This window comes from Hibiscus syriacus, unplaced genomic scaffold, assembly GCF_006381635.1.
Source record: "Hibiscus syriacus cultivar Baekdansim isolate YM2019G1 unplaced genomic scaffold, ASM638163v2 tig00110387_pilon, whole genome shotgun sequence".
Classification (NCBI taxonomy): Eukaryota; Viridiplantae; Streptophyta; class Magnoliopsida; order Malvales; family Malvaceae; genus Hibiscus; species Hibiscus syriacus.
In genome coordinates, this window is record NW_024062717.1 from 3,746,930 (window position 1) to 3,767,049 (window position 20,120).

Sequence of the window (20,120 nt, forward strand, 5' to 3'; positions counted from 1 at the left end):
ATTTTATATTTTAAGTTAAAAGTACACAAATGATCAATCGACTATAAGATATAATTTTATTGAGTATATAGACTATTAAAGTTATAATATGATCAATCGACTATAAAGAGTTGTTTTATTGAATCTCTCGATTATTAAAAGTTACAAAATGTTTATCAAATTATTCATTATGTTCCAACTCATTCTTTTCTGTTTAAAAATTAACGATCGTCTAAGTTAAACGTTAACATACGAATTGAGATATGATAATAATTTTAGTTTGAGATTATGAGATTATATTTTGTTATATATTAGTCAACAAGTTAACTTCCTACTTATACTGACGTTAATTTTTTTTAATAAAAATGATAAGTTTGAAACATAATAAATAGTCAGATAATCATTTTCTAACTTTTAATAATCGAGTGACTCAACAAAATAACTCTCTATAATTAAGAAGTTAATTTGTAATTTTTTAATAATTAAAAGACTTAATAAACTAGTATATAGTAGTATGTTTTACCCTATATTTTAATATATAAAAAAAACCTTTAATCATCAACTTCAATCATTGCATCTTGACCGTTGGATGCATTTTTCTATTTTTTTCACCATTTAAAATAGTATCTATGAACTCAAGGAGAAGACTACATTTATCGGTTAAGAGGAACCTTTTGAGGGAAAGAAATGGGAAAAAATGCAGATGAGTGAGAGACCGTAAAATTTAGGGTTTTCTATTTTCCCTTTTAGTTATTCATTGGTTAATGAAATCTCTCTCCTCCTCCGATATGTTTAATTCTACCTTTTTTTACCAGTGATTTTTACATGCTTTTCGAAAAGCTTCGGTTTTTCTTATCCACTCGATCAAAAGCCTAAGTTTTTTTCCGGTGAAATTCTTTTCTCCCAGTTCTTATTTCATTTGGCAATCATGGATTATTTCGATTTTCTTTGGAAGATCTTTTTTGAATCAAAATCGAACCACATGTTTTAAAAAATTTGAGCTTTGAACAATTTTTTTATATATAAAAAAACTAAAAGGAACTGTTTTTTTAAGGTGGAAGTTGTAAATTTGTGGTGTTCTGTGTTTTTGACGACTCTAGCTGAACACCTTTTGAGCTAAGAAAAATAAGGTTCATGAACGGTGGACTTTTAAGGGGAAAACAATTGGTGTTAGAAAAAGACCCGTTTCACTGGATAATTTTGTTTTGCTTTAAACAAAAGAAAAAAGAATCAGTAGAGCAGACAGTTTCCTAGAGCCATAATTACAAGTTTTTTACTTCAATTATGATTGAAAAAATATTGGATTCATTTAATATCTTTCCAAGTTTTGTTCTAATTTTGAACTAGATTGATGGCTTAATTGATTGTCTTACTCCAAGAAAGCTAACCATTTAAACTTTTAAAAAAAGTGATTATGGAGTTTTAATGTTGTTAAAAGATGGCAGTTTCTTTTCCCGGTTTTCCATGGTGGTTTTGGGGTGGTGGAAATAAGGAGAAACAGCCTGTTTCAAATGGTTCTTCTTTAAATCCTCTGAATTCTTCTTCTTCTTCTTCTTCTTCTTCTTCTTCTTCTTCTTCTTCTTCTTCTTGTGACTGGGGATTGGGCTTGAGAGAGTCTGAAACTGTTAAATTCCAAACAAAGATATCCCAAAGGAAAGGAAAGGCAAAGTGGCAAGGCAACGAGGAGAGGAGGGTGATAGATAAAGAATGCGATGTTGTGGTGATTCCATCAGATGGTGTACATTTGTCTGGATATGACTCAGAAGGTCCGGAATGGTCCATTGGGTGGGAAGAACCACATGGTCCTGGTTTTCAAAGCCACGATGAAGATGATGGTGGGTTTGCTGTTCTGGTTCCATCTTATAGATCTGGTTGCAAGGAACTCGTTGAAAGCCCCAATAACCAGCTCTTGAATGCAATCGAGAACCTCCCTACTGGATTCTCTTCTGGTGAGAACTTAATCCTGCACTTATCGTTCCTTATACCTGTTTGTGCTTTGACTGTAAGCTTTTGCTGTCTCTACTTCACAGTTATATCACTATTCTGTAGTTTGAAACAATTGAGAGAGCAGTTCGACCCGAAATTTTCTTTGTTTCTAGAACGTCGGGTTGCTTAAAACCTAGTTTACTAGGTAACATCATGAAATAAGTTCTACGTTTTTTTGCAGCCTGTGTAGCTGCTTGCATGGTCACAGCACATAATTCTTGCAGCATCCATTTTTCAATTTATTGAAAGCTGTGATGGAACATACATTCAAGTGGAATAAAAGCTTCACACAAGTTGTTTTGAACTTAGTGAATGGTGGAGAGCAGCCTCTAGTGTTAAAAGTGACTATTTTAGTTCCTTTAAATATGGGAAAAGTATAAACAGAAACTGTTGCATCCTTTATCCCCTTTTTTTATTGTTGGATGTCTTATTTGTTTGCATGTTAGAGTGAGATTTGGGGGGAAAGTGTTGGGATAGTATGAAGTATCTACAATTTTGAGATAATTGGTTGGTAATCATTGATGAACTTGTCCAAATGTCTCAAGTGAACTTTGCATTATCTCAATTTTCAGAGTGAATTATTAATGTTGCAGCCCTGCTGTCGTTCTTCCTTCCAATGTATTTGTTGCTAGCTTCAAACTTGAGTGACCTTTTATAGTTTAGGTGTCAATTAATGTTAGACCTTAATTCAGCTTGCATGCTTATAAGTATATCTAGAGCTGCTTGGTATTGTGCCTCTTAAACATTCATATTTAATTGCCTATATGAATAATTTTCTATGGCATAGAGTGAGGCTTTGAACTTATCATCTTATCTCCTCAATGTGGTGGATTCCATATTGCAGTTCTTGTTATTTGTGACTTGTGGATGTTTCTGAGCTGTTAAAAGATGTACATGTTCTCTTTCCTATAACATTTTTCTTTGCATTTTGGCTAAAACATGCAGAGGGAAGCAACTCGGTGCAGCCGTGGTTTTCATCCTTCCCGAACTTCTGAACTGACCAACAGTCTGATGGTGAAGTTTCTATAAATGATTCAGCGGAAGGTTAACAGCCATGGAGGATGGATATATTTCCATGATCTCACTCTGTTTTGGTTAGTCATCCTCCCTGCTTGCGGTTGAAATGACCCGCTGAAACACAAAAGATGAACTCCTGTTGTTTGTTCTGTAAATAATATTAATGTGAATACGCAAGAAATGATCCTTGCTATCACAGCTCACTTCTACTGTGTATAATTTTGATATTTCCCCTATAGTAATATATCATCATATCAATTTTGTAAATACTATTTTCTCTACTATGAACAGTTGAAATCCCTGCTTCACACATCTACTCATTTGCATGATTGACCTCCCTTCAATCTTTATATATCTTCCCTGCTACAATAGATAAAAATATTGGTGATGCTTGCACGAAGATCCTGCAGATGTTTTTGCCATAAAAAGCTTCGAGAATGAGTTGTTGAGAAGGTGCGTTTGGTATACGCTGATCTTATAAGTCTCAAGTTTTGACCCTCTCTAAACCCCACATAACGTTAGCATTGGCAATGACGCCCAATGGCTTTTAACCGAAGCAATGATCCAAAAAATGGCTGATAAAAAGTGATCTTTAAGTTAAAATTCTTGCTTTCGTATGCAAACAAAAGCTTTCCTTAGGGGTTGCCGGTTAAGGCTCCAAGCAACTTTCTATTGTTTGCGTGTTGTAGTAGCTGAATAAGTCTTGAGCTTTATTTCTTTTTTTAAAAGCGTTTATGCTAATGAATAGACGGCGGTGCTTCTGCGGTGATCATGTTGTAGAGGGCTTTGTTACTTAAGACTTGCATAGGAATGCTGTTCTAACCGTTATTTTGGCATGTATTAGATCTAGGTGAATGATTTGCGAACTAGGTGGAGTCATTTCTATGCTTGTGTATATTTTATTTTCAGCGGATGGTGCTCAATGTTTGTGAGATGTTTGAATAAACTCAAGGATGTGTGTGATGCCTCAGTATGTATTCCATGCTGAGGGTCTCAACGTTTTGGGGGATGTTTTAGTTAGTATGGTCGGAATCTTTTCTCTAATTATGTGTGTATATATATATATTTATAGAAGATTCTCAACGTTTTATCGACGATAGCCAACATAGGAGACAACTTAACACCTTCGGAGGAATCCGATTAATGGGCAAAAACTTCTTTGTCATGGTATGGGTAACAAGGGAGGTTTTTGTTTCCCCTTATTGTGGCAATTCTATCTCTATGCTTATAGTGGCAATCAAAATTTTCTTTTAGTTAGGCAGAGACATCCTATATTCTTTGGAAGTTCGATGAATTATGGGATAACTTATTCCTGGTATAACATCGTGAGTGATGCAGAGATGGCTCGACGCATTTCGGGTAGAGACAACTCTATGCCCTATGTAAGTGTCGCTAGAATAATTCGAATTACCAGGATAAAGACATCTTAGCTTTTTAGACCATTATTTTTAAGGAGAAGCAGCGAAGTAATTATCTTGAACCAGGAGAAAAGGCAACTTGACGTCTTCAGAGACATCTTTGCTCGACGGATGAAGGGTTTTTTTTCTTTTTTTTTGTAGGAGCAGTGAGGAATTGTTTACTCTTTAAGTGCTAGGACAAATGCATCTCAACGATCATAAATAAAGCAAGTCCTGATGCCAAGCGAAGGCATCCAACACTCTTAGACGAACTCGCAAGACTAAGATAATTAGAGTGCATGACAACTCCTTCCTGATACGAGTTAGACAAGTATTGTACTAGCTATTAGTCAACTAATGATTTTCATTTGACATAAATTATTTTTACTAAAATTTGAAATGTTAAAGACTAAGATGTCTTAAATTGTCACTTAAACCCCTATTTCTTCTTAGCACAATAGAATAATTAACTGCAAATGCTGAAAATTAGTTCTTCAAATAATTTCTAAAAATAATTAAATACCCGATACATCGTTTCCTAACTTTGATCTTAAACGCTATTAAAAGATCTTTTTCAAATTGAAATTATGCCTGTAAATAAATCGAATGTTAAGCAAATCGTTCGTGAACCGTTTGGTGGGAAGTTCGTTTATTTATTAAACGAACGAACATGAACAATATTTTATGCTCGTTTAATTAAATGAACGAACATAAACAGAAGGTTCGTTCGTTTATTTACGTTCGTAAACGTTCGGTAATATGTTCGTTCATTTATGTTCGTTCGTTTATGTGCATTCATTTATGTTTAGCTCAATCTCTCTAGACCCGTTTAAAATATTAAAGCCCAATAAATTTTAATCTGATACCCATAAATATTTTAAATTCAATTAATTTTAAATACAAATAAAAAAAAATTAAAAACAATTAAATAAAATATAATCCTACAATTGTTAGGAAAGAAAAAAAATCTATTTTCATTTATGTTCGTTTACGTTCATTTATGTTCATTATTGTGTTCGTTTACGTCCGTTCATTTGTGTTCGTTTACATACGTTCGTTTATGTCCGTTCATTTGTGTTTGTTTATCATTTAAATGAAAGAACACGAACAAGCTACATTCCTTAACGAACGATCACAAACAATAAATTTTTCGTTCGTTTATGTTCGTGTTCTTTCATTTGTTCAATTAAAGTTAAACGAACGAACATGAACATACCCCGTTCGTGTTCGTTCGATTCGGTGCCTAGTTGAAATTAATAAAGGAATTCAACCTTTTACCATCACATTCCAAGTCTGCGGTGGACTGATCAATATGCAAGTATTTGGTCAGCTCGGAAATATTTTTTTATAACTAAATGGGTCTTCTATTATCAAAATATGGAAGCATTAATATCTTACATGAAATAATTAATTTTTTAAAATTGAATTTTGAATAATTATGAACAGAACCAAATTGAATTAGTTCAAAACAAAAAGTTCCATTAATCGAGTGTAACCGAAGCCATTAATAGACTTAGTTTAGCTTAAACAACTTACATTTCTAATAAAATTGATTGTTTCTTCGACACTTCGGAAAACTAAATATCATAACTAAATTAGAAAAAATGGGTTAAATCGAGGCAAGCATGCCACGGGAGGTATGCTACTGGCTAAAACGTTTGAACTGATTTTTTATGGCACAATGCGGCTTATTTGAAAATAAATAAATAAAGAAGAAAGCTTCATTGCTTTCAGAATACAAAGATTCAATAAAAAGAACACAACTTGTAAGAGAAAAACACCGAGTTCTGCATACTTTTGGGGCTCTTATAACAGTTAGCAGAAACTCAGGAAAGACGATCTTTTTCTTGCATGCATTTTGGTGTTTTGAGACAGAAGAAAAGTAAGGAATTTGAAAAAAGATGTTGCAAAGAGCTGCTAGCAATGCATATTCATGGTGGTGGGCTAGCCATGTCAGAACAAAGCAGTCAAAATGGTTGGAACGTAATCTTCAAGGTATTTTATACGTTTATATTTCCCTTACCCTGCTTTAAATCATAAAGATTCCTGTTTTTTTTTTTTAAATTATGAAAATTTATATCAGTTGAATCTATATATAGTGGGAAAATCTCTGAGAAAATGCTATGAAATTTGCAGAGATGGAGGAAAAGGTAAAATCTGTGCTTAAACTCATTGAAGAAGACGGAGACACCTTTGCGATAAGAGCAGAAATGTACTTCAAAAAGAGGCCAGAATTGATTCGTTTCGTGGAAGAATCTTACAAAGCTTACCGTGCGTTGGCCGAGCGGTACGATCACTTATCAGCTGACCTGCAAACTGCCAACACCACAATTGCTTCCGTTTGTCCCGATCAAATCCAGTTCTCTATGGACTACGATGGCGAGTATGGCTCCTCGAGGTCCCCGGTCGAGTCTCCGGAAAACTTCATAGGCAATATCTCCATGGTTCCGGAGCTACCTGTCAAGGGTTTAATAACAGCAGCTACCAAGAAAATGCAACATAAGAAATCATCAAAAGATGCTACCATTGCAGTTGCTAAATCTGGATCGATGAAAGCGGAGGGAATCGAAGAGATTGATAGGCTTCATAAACAAGTCCTGGCATTGCAAACCGAGAAAGAGTTTGCCAAGAGTTGTTATGAGAGTGGATTGGCGAAGTATTGGGAATTAGATAATGAGATAAACCAAATGCAACAGAAAATTTGTGGTTTGGAAGATGAATTTGGTGAAGGTAGAGTCATTGAAGACAATGAGGCTCGAAATGTTATGGCCGAAACAGCTTTAAGATCATGCGAAGAGACATTGGTTCGGATGCAGGAGAAACATGAAAGATCGGTTACGGAAACCAAAGTGGAGAAGAAAAGGATTGAGGATGCCAGGGAGAAGTTGTTTGTACTCAAGAACAAGTTTGTCTTAAACGAATTCGGCCTGGAAAATCCATCTGCCGCAGAAGATGGGGAGTGTGAAGGTACCAAAAAGAGAATGGACATGGAGTCCTTAGTGGATAAGATGAAAGAGAAGTTTGAGGTTGGCCTCGGTGAATCTTTGAGTGTTGCAGAAATGGAGGACAAGATTGATGAACTTGTGAACAACGTGCTCAACTTAGAAACTGCGGTCTCATCTCAGTCGGCTCTTATCGAGAGACTAAGGGTAGAAACTGATGAACTTCAAGCCCAGATTCAGGCTTTAGATGTTGATAAATGCAGCCTTGCTGATGGAAAAATCCACTTGATGAACAAGTTAAGGAAGATGGAAGAGAAGTTGCATTGGGTTCAGGACTTGAAACAGATTGTAGAAGACCGAAACAATGAGCTCCAAACTCAATTTACTGAAGCACGTTGTAATATAGATCGCCTTTCGGTGCAAATGCATAATGTCAAAATCGACGAGATCGAATCATCAGAGAACAAGATCAATGATTGTGACAAGATGCCGAAGAAGGTGAATGCAGGCCAGGAGTCTGAGGTTGCTGATGTATCAGAAAGGGAGAACTCTCCAGCTGATGTCAAATCCGAATTGGATACTGAAAAGCAAAAGGACATGAACCAGCAAGCAAGTGATGGATGTGGAATTTTACCGATTGTGAAACTGGAGATGGCTGCGGTCTCTGTTCCATCACGAAAAGAAGAGGACACTCTTGTTTCTGCCAATGAAGGCAGTGTTAGTCATGAAACTTCTAAGCCTTCAGAGAAATATGAATACCAGATAAAAGAGCAAGCTTCTTCAATGACAGTGCGGACTCTTGCCGAAAATGAATCGAAAGAACCCAAACGAGGGCCCGAGGAGGAGCCATATTGGAAGCAGTTATTCTTGGAAAGTATGGACAACAGAGAGAAGAATATATTGATGGAACTCATTACAATGCTTAGGAACTACAAGGATACCAAGAAAAAGCTCATGGAAGTAGAGACGAATAGCCAGAAGAGCCTGTCTGATATTATGTTGCAGCTAAAGGAACTGAAGAACATTAATGCAATGAAAGACGAAGAGATTCTATCCTTGCGTCAGGAATTAAACCTTTCTCGAACAGGTCTCGGTGAAAACAACAATACTGATCAGTATGCTGAACCTAGAGTAAGTACTGAGAAATCGATGGTGGTTGAAACCTCACTGGTTTCACCATCCGAAGAGGAAGTAAGAGAAGACATTGGGGAGATGCTCCATAATCAATCTCAAACTCTTTCAGAAATAGAAGAAAAGTTCCGTATGAAAATCGATGAACTGCTAAATGAGAACTTGGATTGCTGGTTCAGATTCAACACTGCAGTCCAAGAGGTACTGAAGTTTGAGAATGGAGTGAAGCGTATACAGGTTGAGGTATTGAAACTCGATGAGCGAAAAAAGAAGGATGAAAGTGGCACAGTGAAGTCTCCATTAATATCGGACGTGCAACCATTGTACCAACACCTGACAGAAGTTCAGACAGAACTGAATACTTGGGTTGAAAGAAGCTTATTACTGAAAGATGAACTGAAGAACCGATTTTCATCTTTGTGTGACATTCAAGAAGAGATAACAAAGGAATCGAAAGCAAGTGCTGCAGATGATGATTTCAGGCTCACAAGTTACCAAGCGGCGAAATTCCTAGGAGAGATTTCGAACATGAAAAAAGAGAATAACAAAGTTGCTGAAGAACTCCAAGCTGGTTTAGATATTGCAAGAACACTGCAGCTTGAAGTTGAGAGGACTTTGGCAAAGTTGACTGAAGATTTGGAACTTCCAGGATCCAAGAACAATCGAAGTGGCCAACAACACTCGGATACTAGGAATAGAATTCCTTTGAGGTCATTTATCTTTGGTGTCAAACCGAAAAAGCAAAAGACATCGATATTCGACTGCGTACACCCTGCACTGCATCGAAAATACATTGGTCTAAGATCGTTTTATAGTAGCAAATAGGTAAGCTGTTTCATTGTGTTTGTTAGCTTCAAAGATGCTTTCTTCGCTTTTATCAATACTCTCGCAGAAGACCACACTTTTTCCTTTTCTCATTTTCTGTGTGAACTGGAAGAGCATGTTTTCTGTTGGCTAAATATGTCTATCTGTAATTACCAGCATGAGATGAATATTTGTATAATTTCACTGGTTATCTCAGTGCAAATTCACATATAATACACATGGAGTCTTATAGAGCAGCAAAAGAGACCTCAGATACAATCTTAGCTCCCCTACTTTTTTCCATGTATAGACCTATGTGATGCATCAGATCCTGCCGAAGAACAATATTTCAAGGAGTTTTTTTTTATCAATTTGAACCTAAAAATAAGGATTAAAGTCTCAAAACTTATAATCCATGGTTCTTTAAGTACCTGAGGATGAGCCAGGGCGTCACTGATATTTCTGGCTACATGAACAGGAAGATCGAAAGTTGCACAAGCACTGGAGTAGATGATCACATCCTCGAGAGGGGTCAGAATCTGACGATTTCGAGCAGACAATGTCGAAGATACGAAATCCAGTACACATATATCTGTGCATATTCCTACAACCAGTATCTTCAAGATCCAGAAAAAGGAAATGTGAGACTGAACTATAAAAAGAACAATCAAAACTTAACTGTCTGTTATGATCATGGGAAAAATATACTTACAGATTTAATCTGATTATTCTTAATCCAGCCTACAAACAAATTGGAACCATCTTTCTCAATAGAACCAAGGAAACCATCAATGCAGTCTTTGCATCTGAGGGTTGCATTCGGCTCATTTTCCTGCCACTGTAGAGCTAGTATGTATAAACATACATGTCATTGAATTCATCCAATGAAAAGGAACAAATTAATGAATAAATAAGAATCATAAGCAGTCATATAAAGTACCGGGGACCAATCTGGATTCATCAGTTCCAGCAATGCAATGAGGAGGGGATGGAGGCTCGGGAATATCAGGATGATGGGAATCAAGGAAAGCAAAAACAGGCCATTTTCTCTCACAGAATATCCTAGCTAGTCTCTCAGATTCCTCAACCATATCGGATATCTGTTTATCAGGTTTTATCGGAGCCTGTATAAACAAGAGAGAATACAAGAACCCAGATTACCATTTGTCCAAAATATAACAGAAGTTATTGATTTAGATCATTAAAAGCCTGAAGAAACTACATGTTGTTCAGGTTTATAAGCAGACAGCAATGGAAAGACGTGTTTGAGGGGGAAAGAAAGTTTGGTAGAGTTCAATTTACCAGATTTCCAGCTCCATTAGTACAGAAGCCATTAACAAAGAACAAGACCAGTCTTAACATCCTGAGAAAGAACCAAAGAGCCTTCTTCCAATGGAAGTTCTTCCTTCAAGTGGTCAATAGTCGTCTGCACCATCTCCTGTTCTTTGCTTAAAAACCCAAAAGAGAAAATGGAACAGGATTAAAAGAGTCACTAGTCAATGTAAAAGGACACAGATAATTAGTTCAAATGAATGTTTGCACGACTGATTCAATGAGAACAGTTGAATCAGACATGAACCTGTTTGTTATTAGACGACAACCGTTCCTTTGTTTCAAAGTTGGATTCCTTGGAGTACTAATTGATTGGTGGTGAACTGGTGACAGGGTTTCTAAGGATGAGTCAATGTCTTGAAGAATAAAATATAGAAATGAGCTCAAAATAGACAACAACAAGAATCACGAGACAGATCCCATTTTGTAGATCTCGGTCACACACAGACACTGACATCTTCTCCATGGATTTTTTTTAGTTTTTCTTATTCCATTAACAGCATTCGCCTTAAACGCATTTAGTAGTGTATGGGCTAATTTATGGGAATAACCCCATTTTAAATATAATTATCAAAATAATACTCCAAACAACATTAATCTTAAAAATTATATCACGACCAATAGATTACACCTTTACTCTGGTAACCAGACATGTCATACGAGTGTTTTCTGCATTGTTGGTGAGGGACGGTGTGTTGCTATTCGCTCCTCTCATTCAAGATATTTTCTAATCAAGATATATTCGATTTAAGTTATTTTTAATTCGATTCCATATAGATCCAGCTAAAATTCAAGTCAAATTTAAATTGATTCTCTTTGTTTTAAGTTTTAAATCATTTTGAATCATCATACTTGAACTTATATAAAGTATCAAATCATATAAATCAATTTAAATAATCAAATTCAAATCATATTTGTCAGATATACATTTATCAAATGAGCTTATGGAATTAAGGTTCCATTTAGGTCTATATTTATATTTGTTCTACATTTATATTTATTTTTAATTACGCAAAATAAAAATTAATAAACACCAACAATTAATTAGTTTAATGAAACAAGACATTACATTTCTTAAATATCATGAATTTGAGTTTTGGTAATTGCAAACAAAACAAACTAGATTGGAAAAGTCATTCTTATAATAGACCTCTACAAAATTTTGTTTGTTTGTCATTCTTTGTAGTTTTTGGATCAATGAAGCAAATTGCCCAAATTTTCACAAATAAGAAGACCTGCTCTCCTTCCTTGAGACATCACCCCATAAAGTGCTAAAAGCACATCGTCTGCTGCATTAGTTTATCGTTAAAAAGCTCCGACACCCAGCTTTGTTAAAACCGGATTCCATCTCTTTTAGAAAGGTGGGGTAACCCATAAACCCATGTTCAAGTCATATGCACCTTTTGAACTTGTCAAATTATACAGCGAAAAAATGAAGACTCTAATCCTACGACTGAAGCACAGGTTGAAAATTGCGGTGGATTCTAGATATAAAATTTTCATAGCTACTTGCTGCATTTTAGGTTAAGCGGCAACTACACATAAATACAATGGATATCTAATATTTCCGGGTACAATCTCATTTTCCCTTACTGTCATCCTTAGGAAGCTTTACGCCCATCAGCCCAAGCAAATTGGAAGTTGGACCAGGAAGTCCTTGTTGACAAGAAAATGAGTCTAGCAGATTTTTAACAAGGTTGACATCCACATCCACAGGACTAAACTCTTCCTCCATATCTTCTGTTGCATTGGATGTTCCCTGAAACAATATATACTCGCACATTAAGGACCATGCTGCAGTCAACAAACTGAGACCGAAATATGTTGGCCAACAGAAAACATAAGCAAAGCCTAGATTTACAATGTCTCTGTGTTTCAGTCGTCTAAAGCAAAGTCATTCACACTTCTGTCAAACATATAGTTCCAATCACAGATTCTCTATAGCAGCAGAATTCATGAATTACAAATGGTAAAACATTGGGAATTTGGGATGTGTCATGTTGAAGTCCAATATAGTATCCCTATGCAAAAGGCAAAAATATACCTCATTCTTATTGGAGGTCTGCTCATTTGCATGAACGAAGCTTTTCTTGAGGGTAGTACTCTTCAGTTCATCATTCATAACATCAGAATAAGAATGCATGAAGGAATCCTCTCCGTCCTCACGATCAGACATGTCACTTCCATCCTCAGATTCATCTGAAAGTTCCATTAATAAATTTCAATCAGTCCCTAAAATATTTAGAGAGGAACATTTAATTCCCTGATCATCTGCTAAAGCACTTCTGCACCTGTTTATTAGACTAATGTATATACAGTAGGGAAAGGGAAGTGAGAAGCCTCGATAAAAATGGCCAACAGCCCCCTCACCAACAAAGAAAAGGGACAACTTTTTGAGAAGTTGTTTTTAGGAGAAGACAAATGGTTGAATCTAAAAGCACTAAATTTTTTATAAAACGATTGCTTTAAACTATGAACTACAAAATATAAACCACTTTCCATATCCCAAGTCATAAAAAAATTGCCTTTCAACTTCAGTAATATAATTCCAAACGGGCAAATATAAAACAAGGAATCAAATTTCACCCATTCCCTAGTTGCACAAAGTGATGTCTCTCAGATATCTAAATCATATACATTCAGACATATGTTGAGAAAATTAAGGTGTTGTAGACATGAAAATAACCGAATCTAAATTATAAATGATAATCCAGAGTTTCAGGCCAAAAAAAGTGTAAGTATGCATATCACTGAAAATGGATGACTATTATTCAAGTAACTTATGGGAAATTAACTGTTTCACGAAGGTCATGAACAGAGCAATTATGTATGTGTCCTGTTTGCAAGAGATAATAGTTTTTGTGTGTGACATATTTAATTAGCCAATCCTATAATAATGCAAACTGTCACTTTCCAGTTACACAGAGTTCTTACCAAAGTCCATGTCTGAAGTTCCTTCCTCATCCACATCACCAGTCAAATTTTCATCACCTTGGTATTTTATTACCGATTCCACGTCCTTCATAAAGCTCTCTACATCAAGTTCCACTTCTTTAGGATCCCTGCAAATGGAGGTAAAAATATGATAATGAAAATTTATTATACACAGATCAAATTAGGAACAAATTTCATAAGCAGAATTAGCTTAGATTAAAAGGTCCACCAACCTGTCTACAGGAACCTCAGCTCCCTCATAGCTTGACACCTTATGGATAAAGCCCTGCATAGTTTTCACAAGCTCACTAAGATCAAAATCTTCACCTTTTGAGCTGGATGATGCATCAGTACCCTGCTGCTCTTTTGACTTCTTTTTGTGTTTAAGCTCATAAAGTTCCATCTCCTTTTGCCTATCCAGGAGAACAGAGTTCAACTCCTCCTCTCCACTGTAAAGCCAGGAATCATCATCGGAATGTGGAATATCCTTATTCTTAAAATCATCCGCTGAATATGGTAAAGAAAGAATCTCATCTATTTGTCTCACAGGAGCATTCAGCATTTCACTGCAACAATAATCACAGACACAGGCTCAGAACTGTAATACCGATTAGAAAAATGAGGTAAGAAACCAAAATCATACCCGGTATTGGGAAACAAAGAACTGTTCCTATAATATTCTTCAGCTTTCTCCATCAACCTATTATACTCTTTAGACCCAGGAATCAACCCTTTGAAATACCCACTCTTCTCCAAACTCTCTTTGTACATTTTCCAGTCACTCCCTTTCCCTTCTTCCCCTTCTTTCTTCTTTTCCTGATACATCATCTCAAACCCACACGCTATCTTCATCCCCAGCTCCGCCTCCAAATCACCCTTTTTCGGCGGCATCGGATAACACTTCGGCGCCTGAAACCTCTGCTGCATCAGCTGCGCGTACATCGCCCTCGACATCTTAACCGCCACTGAAACCATCTCCACGTCTTTCCCTCCCTTCAAAAACTGTTCCATCTTCGCCGCGTGTTTCATCGAATCCAGATCGCGGTCGTAAAACCCTTCCACGGCTAAAGAAATCAACGACGGCCTGTGTTTCAACACCTGCGCTACCGTCACCGGAACCCGAACCCTCACTGTATGAGTGTTCAGTTTCGCTTTCTCTGGATACCCTGCGATCCGGCTTTGTATGACGGATTGAATCGAATCCGGCGCGACAGCGGCTTGTCCGATTTCTGTTAGGAATTTTAGGGATTCGATTACGGTTGGGTTGGCGAGGGAGCTTTTGGGGATGATATGGAGTTTCCCGCGTCGGATAAACGTGCGGTTTTTAGAGTTTTCGGGGTTTAGCCAACGAGGGAGATGGTAAGCGGCTTCAATCAGGAGGAACTCGCCATCGGAATCGTGGACTTGGATGGAAAGGGAAGGGAAAGAGAGAGAGATTTGGAAGAGGAGGAAAACGGTGAACCATTCGTCGTTTAGATTGTCGCCGAAACGGAGGCGGCCTTGCAGATGAGGAAATGGGTGGAAGGAAATGGAGAGAGTGAAGGGTTCGTGCTGCCAAATGTAAGAGGAAACGAAAGGGGAAACGGAATTGAGGATTTGGAGGTGAAGGGATTGAAGGGAGTCTTGGGAAAAGGAATTGTCTGGGTAGATGGAGTAGAACACGGTGTCGTCTGGGAGGCGAGAGGAGGCTTGAGTTAAAGGGTTGGGGTTGATTGAGTGTAAGAATGGCGGTGTCGTCGCCATAGACGGCGGTTGAAGCGGCGGGCTTGAATTATTTGGTTATATAGACTTGAAGAAACCTGAATATTCTTGAAGTGGTTTGAAGTAGAGAATTCGAGAGACCTATATTTGTACTACGCGGGATAAAGCCACGTTTTCAGCCCTTTTTAGATAAAAATAGGCTTCATTTATAATCCAAACAACAAAATTTTTACTTTAGGGGCTATTTGGATAAGAAGATGTGAAATTTTTATTGGAATGTAATCTATATTCTCTCATTTAGTTGGTTGGGAATCTTTTTTTTGGTAATATTTTATTATTAATAGTAGATATTTTTTTGTATATTATCAAGAATGTCATTACCCCTTCTCTTAGGTATTGTTGGATTACCGACGTTTTATATTAAAATACCCTTAAATTTTTTTTTAAAAAAATATCATTATTCTCTCATTGAAAAATAAAAAATCTATGAAAGTTAAATTATAAATTTATCCTTAAACTATTTTAGATTTACAAAAAAAATCTATAATTAAAATTTTATATGAAGTTCAGAGGTTAAAATAAAATTTTACCCTTTCATTAAACCTTTTTATATTTTCAATTTTGTAAAAAATTTATATAAATTTTATGAATTTAAATTTTATAAAGAAAGCACATAAATATTTTCCAACTTGTTAAAAAATAAATATATAATAAGGATAATTTGGTCAAATATACATTCCAATAATCTTTTATTTCTTTAACCAAACAAGGTAATATTACATTCTTGCTAAACCAACCAAACACAAAATACAACATTCCTAGCTGGTAATCTTATATTCCGTTAACCAAACGCACTCTTAGATGTTTAAATTATTTTCTAACGGGATTTATGTGTTTAATATTACAAATGTTATTATTTTATGTGTTTTATCTGTAATGATTTTCAAAAAAATTTAATTAAGTGACACGTTTAGTATTATGATAATTTTAAATATTTTTTAATTTAAAAATAAATTATTATATTTTAAAAATATTTAAAAGAAAATTACATCTCGTCCTTCTTCATGTCTCCTCCCTCTCCTTCAACCACTAAATATTCAACACCATCAACTTTGGAGAAGTTTTGGTGTGAGGCGGTTAAAAAAAGGCTAAAAAAGACGTAACTGGTTAAACAAGTGTCCTGTTAAAAACGGCTAATAATGTAAACGGTAAAAAAAAAATAAGCGCTACTTATTATATTAAACTGCATACCGGTTTTTTTGAAGGTTGCTAATAATGTAAACAGTAAAAAAATAAGCGCTACCTATTACATTAAAATACCTACCGATTTGTTTAAAGATTGCTAATAATGTAAAAGATAAAATAAAATAGGTGTTACCTATTACATTAAAATACCTACCGGTTTTTTTAAGGTTGTTAATAATGTAAACGGTAAAAAAATAGGCGATACCTATTACATTAAACTACCTACCTGATATGTTGAAAGTATCAATTCCATTTAAATAAGTATCGGCACTTTTGGAATTTAAAAGAAAAGCAGTAATAACACCTATAAAGTATCAATAATTTATAAAAATGTATCGATACATAACAATATAACAGGTAAAAATATGACAAAACCAGTTTCATTATGACAAAACCGGTAAAGAGCTACCGGATATGTTGAAAGTATCGATACTTTATAAAAATATATCGATACATAACAATATAACAGGTAAAAATATGACAAAATCAGTTTCATTATGACAAAACCGATAAAGAGCTACAAGATATGTTGAAAGTATCGATACTTTATAAAAATGTATCAATACATATAAAATAACAGGTAAAAATATGACAAAACCAGTTTCATTATTACAAAACCTGTTGAAAACATTTTGATGTTTCGATATAACAAATAAAGTGTTAATGAATTTTAAGATTTTATATTGAATTTTAATTTATATATTCGATTAAATTATTCGAATATCAAAGTATTACTCCAAGTTTTCAAATGTCAATTTCAAACCTTACTTAAGTGTAAAATTGTGTTTTATACTTCAAATATGTTGATTTCGGCTCCAAGAAAAACAGAATGTCAAATGGGTACCGATACCCCTCATAGGGTACCGATACCCCTATGCAAAAATGTACTGATACCTAAACCAGAGGTACCGATACCTAAACCAGAGGTACCGATACCCTTGTGTTAACTTTGGCTCCGAGAAGAAAAGAATGCCCAATGGGTATCGATTCCCCCTAGAGGTACTGATACCTTTAGTCATTTAACGGTCGAAATATTTGAAATTTACACTGCAGATACCGATACCCATTGAAGGTGTACCGATACCCCACGCTCCCAATAGCCTTTTTCAAGAGGATTTCACACTACAACGGCTTTAACATCACCCAAATGATTCCCAACGGCTAGAATTAATCCAAGGTTTTAAGAGAGAAAGCATCAAACATCAAGTTTGTGCAATTCAAGCCAATTTTCATTCAATATTCATTTTGCTTTCAAGAACACATATTGTGCTCATTTGTAATCATCTTTGAGTGTTCTTTTCTTGTTCTAGAATTGTGCAAACATCTTGCCTTGTGAGGTTTTTCAGTAAGTTTGTGAAAGTTGTAATCTTTTCTTTGGGAGAGAGTGTTCTCAAGAATTTGGGGTATAATTCTTGAGGGAGTTGTAAGGTTACTCTTTGTCCTCAAAAGAAAGAACAAATTAGTGAATTTGTTGGAAAATCCTTAGTGTGGATAGCTAAGGTAGTGGACATAGACTTTGGTTGAGAAAGTCGAACCACTCTAAATCAATGTGCAAATATTTTCTATTTTCTGCAAAAGCTTCCACCAAAATTTTAATTGTCAATTCACCCCCTCTTGGCTATTTCATCGATTGATTAACTCAACAATTGGTATCAGAGCCTAACTCATTTGAAGGTTTAACTGCCTCTTGAGTCGATTCGGGAAGAGTTATATCGATAATCAAGTCATCAATGGCCTCAACTTCAAACTATGGCTTTATTCTTGATTCAATGCCTGTCAACAAGCCTTATTTATTCAATTGAGCTAATTATGCTTATTGGAATAATAGAATGAGATACTTCATTCAAGCAAGTGACATGGGAGCATGAAATATTATAGATGACGGATACATCATACCTTTCATTCATTCAAGATTGTGGAGTGAAGCAGAGACAAGAATGTTCAAGCTCAACTCAAAGGCTATCCATATTATATTTTGTGCTCTTGGACCAGATGAATACGGAAGAGTTTCATCTTGTACAACTGTCAAGGAAATATGGGATAAACTACAAGTCACTCATGAAGGCATAAACGAGGTAAAATAATTTAAAATTAGTCTTCTAACTCATAGCTATGAAAATTTCAGGATGAAACCGAATAAAGACATCAAAGATATGACGAATAGATTTTATGTGATTGTCAATGGTCTCAAATCATATGAAGAGATCGTTCCAAACGAGAAGGTTGTAAGGAAGTTACTTTACTCACTTCCAAAAGCTTGGCAATCAAAGAAGATAACGATTATCGAGGCTAAAAATTTAAAATCTTTAACCCTCGATGAGCTAATTGGTTCTCTCTTCACGCATGAAACGATGCTTCAAGATGAGGTAGACCTCGAAAAGATAAACGAAACAAAGAAGGAGATGAAGAAGAAGAACGCTAGAGTTGCTCTCAAATCTACAAAAAGATGAGAGTGATTCGGATGAAGATGGCGATGACAAGAAAATGACATTATTTGCCAAGCAGTTCAGAAAACTGATGAAGCCCAACCGAGGAAGAAAATTCAAATGAAATGAAGGCTTCAAAAATTAACCGAAGGAAAAAGACCATATCATTTGCTACGAATGTAAAAATCCAAGTCATGTCAAGTAAGATTGCCCATAATTGAAGAAGAAGGGCCAATCGAAAATAAAGCACAAGGCACACGTGGCTACATGGAGCGATGAAGAAGCTTCCAATGAAGAGGAACAAGAAGTAGTAAACTTGTGCTTGATGGCTATCAGGGAAAGCTCTCAGGTAACCTCTAACTCATCTGATTTTGAAGATTATTCATTTGATGAGTTAGTAGAGGAATATATTGGGTTGGCTTCGGATTATGAAAAATTATTTTCGAAATATAAGAAAGATATTTCAAAATTGAAAAACGAAAATAATCTCATGACCAAGACGAACAATGATATTGAAAGTAAAGTCAAAGATTTGCAAATCAAACTAGATGAGTTTGAAAAGAAATTTTCTTATTTACATAATTTACTTTTAAAGGTTAACGATGATCATAAAAAAGAAATTGATGATCTTAAAGCTTCTTTTAATAAAGTTGGACAAAACGTTTTGAAAAAATGAGAAAATTCAAAATCCAACTTCGTTAAAAAAAGTTTTAAAAACTACAATCATAGAGATCCTCAAAGAACCTTTAATGGTAAAATTGTTAGAAGTATATGGGTTCCTAAAGAACTCATTACTACTAAAGATAAGGATATCCTACACAAATGGATACCCAATGAGACTAGGATTTTAGAAACTAATGAATATGGACCCAAAAGAATTTGGGTACCAAAAATAAAAAATTAATCTATGTTTGTAGGGAAATGACCATTGCTACAAGGCATGAGAAACAAATTCAAACTCATGGTACCTTGATAGTGGATGCTCAAGACACATGATTAGAGATAAGAGCCGATTCATAGAGCTAAACGACAAAAATAGAGGAGAGGTGACTTTTGGTGATAATTCAAAATGTCACATTGAAGGTATAGGTACTATAGGTAATACCTCTTCCATACAAATTAAAAATGTGTTATATGTGAATGGGTTAAAGCATAATCTATTGAGTATTAGTCAATTATGCGATAAGGGATACAATGTCATGTTTGAAACTAATGGTTGTAAAGTC

At 35.3% G+C, this 20,120-nt stretch overlaps 3 protein-coding genes and 1 pseudogene across 5 annotated transcripts; 2 read left to right on the forward strand and 2 right to left on the reverse strand.

The window, feature by feature from the left end:
• The first annotated feature begins 1,216 nt into the window (after window positions 1-1,216).
• LOC120122430 lies at window positions 1,217-12,922 on the forward strand. Of its 2 annotated transcripts, XM_039141561.1 has the most exons (4): window positions 1,224-1,530; window positions 1,570-1,928; window positions 2,911-2,979; window positions 12,891-12,922. In XM_039141561.1, the coding sequence occupies exons 1-3, from the start codon at window positions 1,418-1,420 to the stop codon at window positions 2,958-2,960; spliced, it is 522 nt and encodes a 173-aa protein (XP_038997492.1). In that variant the 5' UTR covers window positions 1,224-1,417; the 3' UTR covers window positions 2,961-2,979; window positions 12,891-12,922. The 2 variants fall into 2 exon arrangements, with proteins under 2 accessions (XP_038997491.1, XP_038997492.1); XM_039141560.1 differs by lacking the exon at window positions 12,891-12,922 and having other exon boundaries at window positions 1,217-1,530; window positions 2,907-3,203.
• On the forward strand, window positions 6,250-9,425 carry LOC120122426 (protein NETWORKED 2D-like). Its single transcript, XM_039141556.1, has 2 exons — window positions 6,250-6,374; window positions 6,516-9,425. The coding sequence occupies exons 1-2, from the start codon at window positions 6,281-6,283 to the stop codon at window positions 9,275-9,277; spliced, it is 2,856 nt and encodes a 951-aa protein (XP_038997487.1). The 5' UTR covers window positions 6,250-6,280; the 3' UTR covers window positions 9,278-9,425.
• On the reverse strand, window positions 9,494-10,843 carry LOC120122432 (annotated as a pseudogene).
• Window positions 12,046-15,349, reverse strand: LOC120122427 (protein ecdysoneless homolog). Of its 2 annotated transcripts, XM_039141558.1 has the most exons (6): window positions 14,253-15,349; window positions 14,166-14,222; window positions 13,756-14,088; window positions 13,523-13,650; window positions 12,633-12,787; window positions 12,046-12,347 (listed from the first exon to the last, which is right to left on the reverse strand). In XM_039141558.1, the coding sequence occupies exons 1-6, from the start codon at window positions 15,263-15,265 to the stop codon at window positions 12,168-12,170; spliced, it is 1,866 nt and encodes a 621-aa protein (XP_038997489.1). In that variant the 5' UTR covers window positions 15,266-15,349; the 3' UTR covers window positions 12,046-12,167. The 2 variants fall into 2 exon arrangements, with proteins under 2 accessions (XP_038997489.1, XP_038997488.1); XM_039141557.1 differs by having other exon boundaries at window positions 12,047-12,347; window positions 14,166-15,348.
• Window positions 15,350-20,120: the final 4,771 nt, after the last annotated feature.

Coding starts and splice junctions, on each gene's coding strand:
- LOC120122430 (XM_039141560.1), top strand. CDS start 1,418: ATGGCAGTTTCTTTTCCCGGTTTTCCATGGTGGTTTTGGGGTGGTGGA. Junction 1,531..1,569: donor CTGAATTCTTCTTCTTCTTC/TTCTTCTTCTTC, acceptor TTCTTCTTCTTG/TGACTGGGGATTGGGCTTGA. Junction 1,929..2,906: donor CCCTACTGGATTCTCTTCTG/GTGAGAACTTAA, acceptor TGGCTAAAACAT/GCAGAGGGAAGCAACTCGGT.
- LOC120122426 (XM_039141556.1), top strand. CDS start 6,281: ATGTTGCAAAGAGCTGCTAGCAATGCATATTCATGGTGGTGGGCTAGC. Junction 6,375..6,515: donor GTTGGAACGTAATCTTCAAG/GTATTTTATACG, acceptor TGAAATTTGCAG/AGATGGAGGAAAAGGTAAAA.
- LOC120122427 (XM_039141557.1), bottom strand. CDS start 15,265: ATGGCGACGACACCGCCATTCTTACACTCAATCAACCCCAACCCTTTA. Junction 14,089..14,165: donor TCTTTGTTTCCCAATACCGG/GTATGATTTTGG, acceptor TTATTGTTGCAG/TGAAATGCTGAATGCTCCTG. Junction 13,651..13,755: donor GCTGAGGTTCCTGTAGACAG/GTTGGTGGACCT, acceptor CTCCATTTGCAG/GGATCCTAAAGAAGTGGAAC.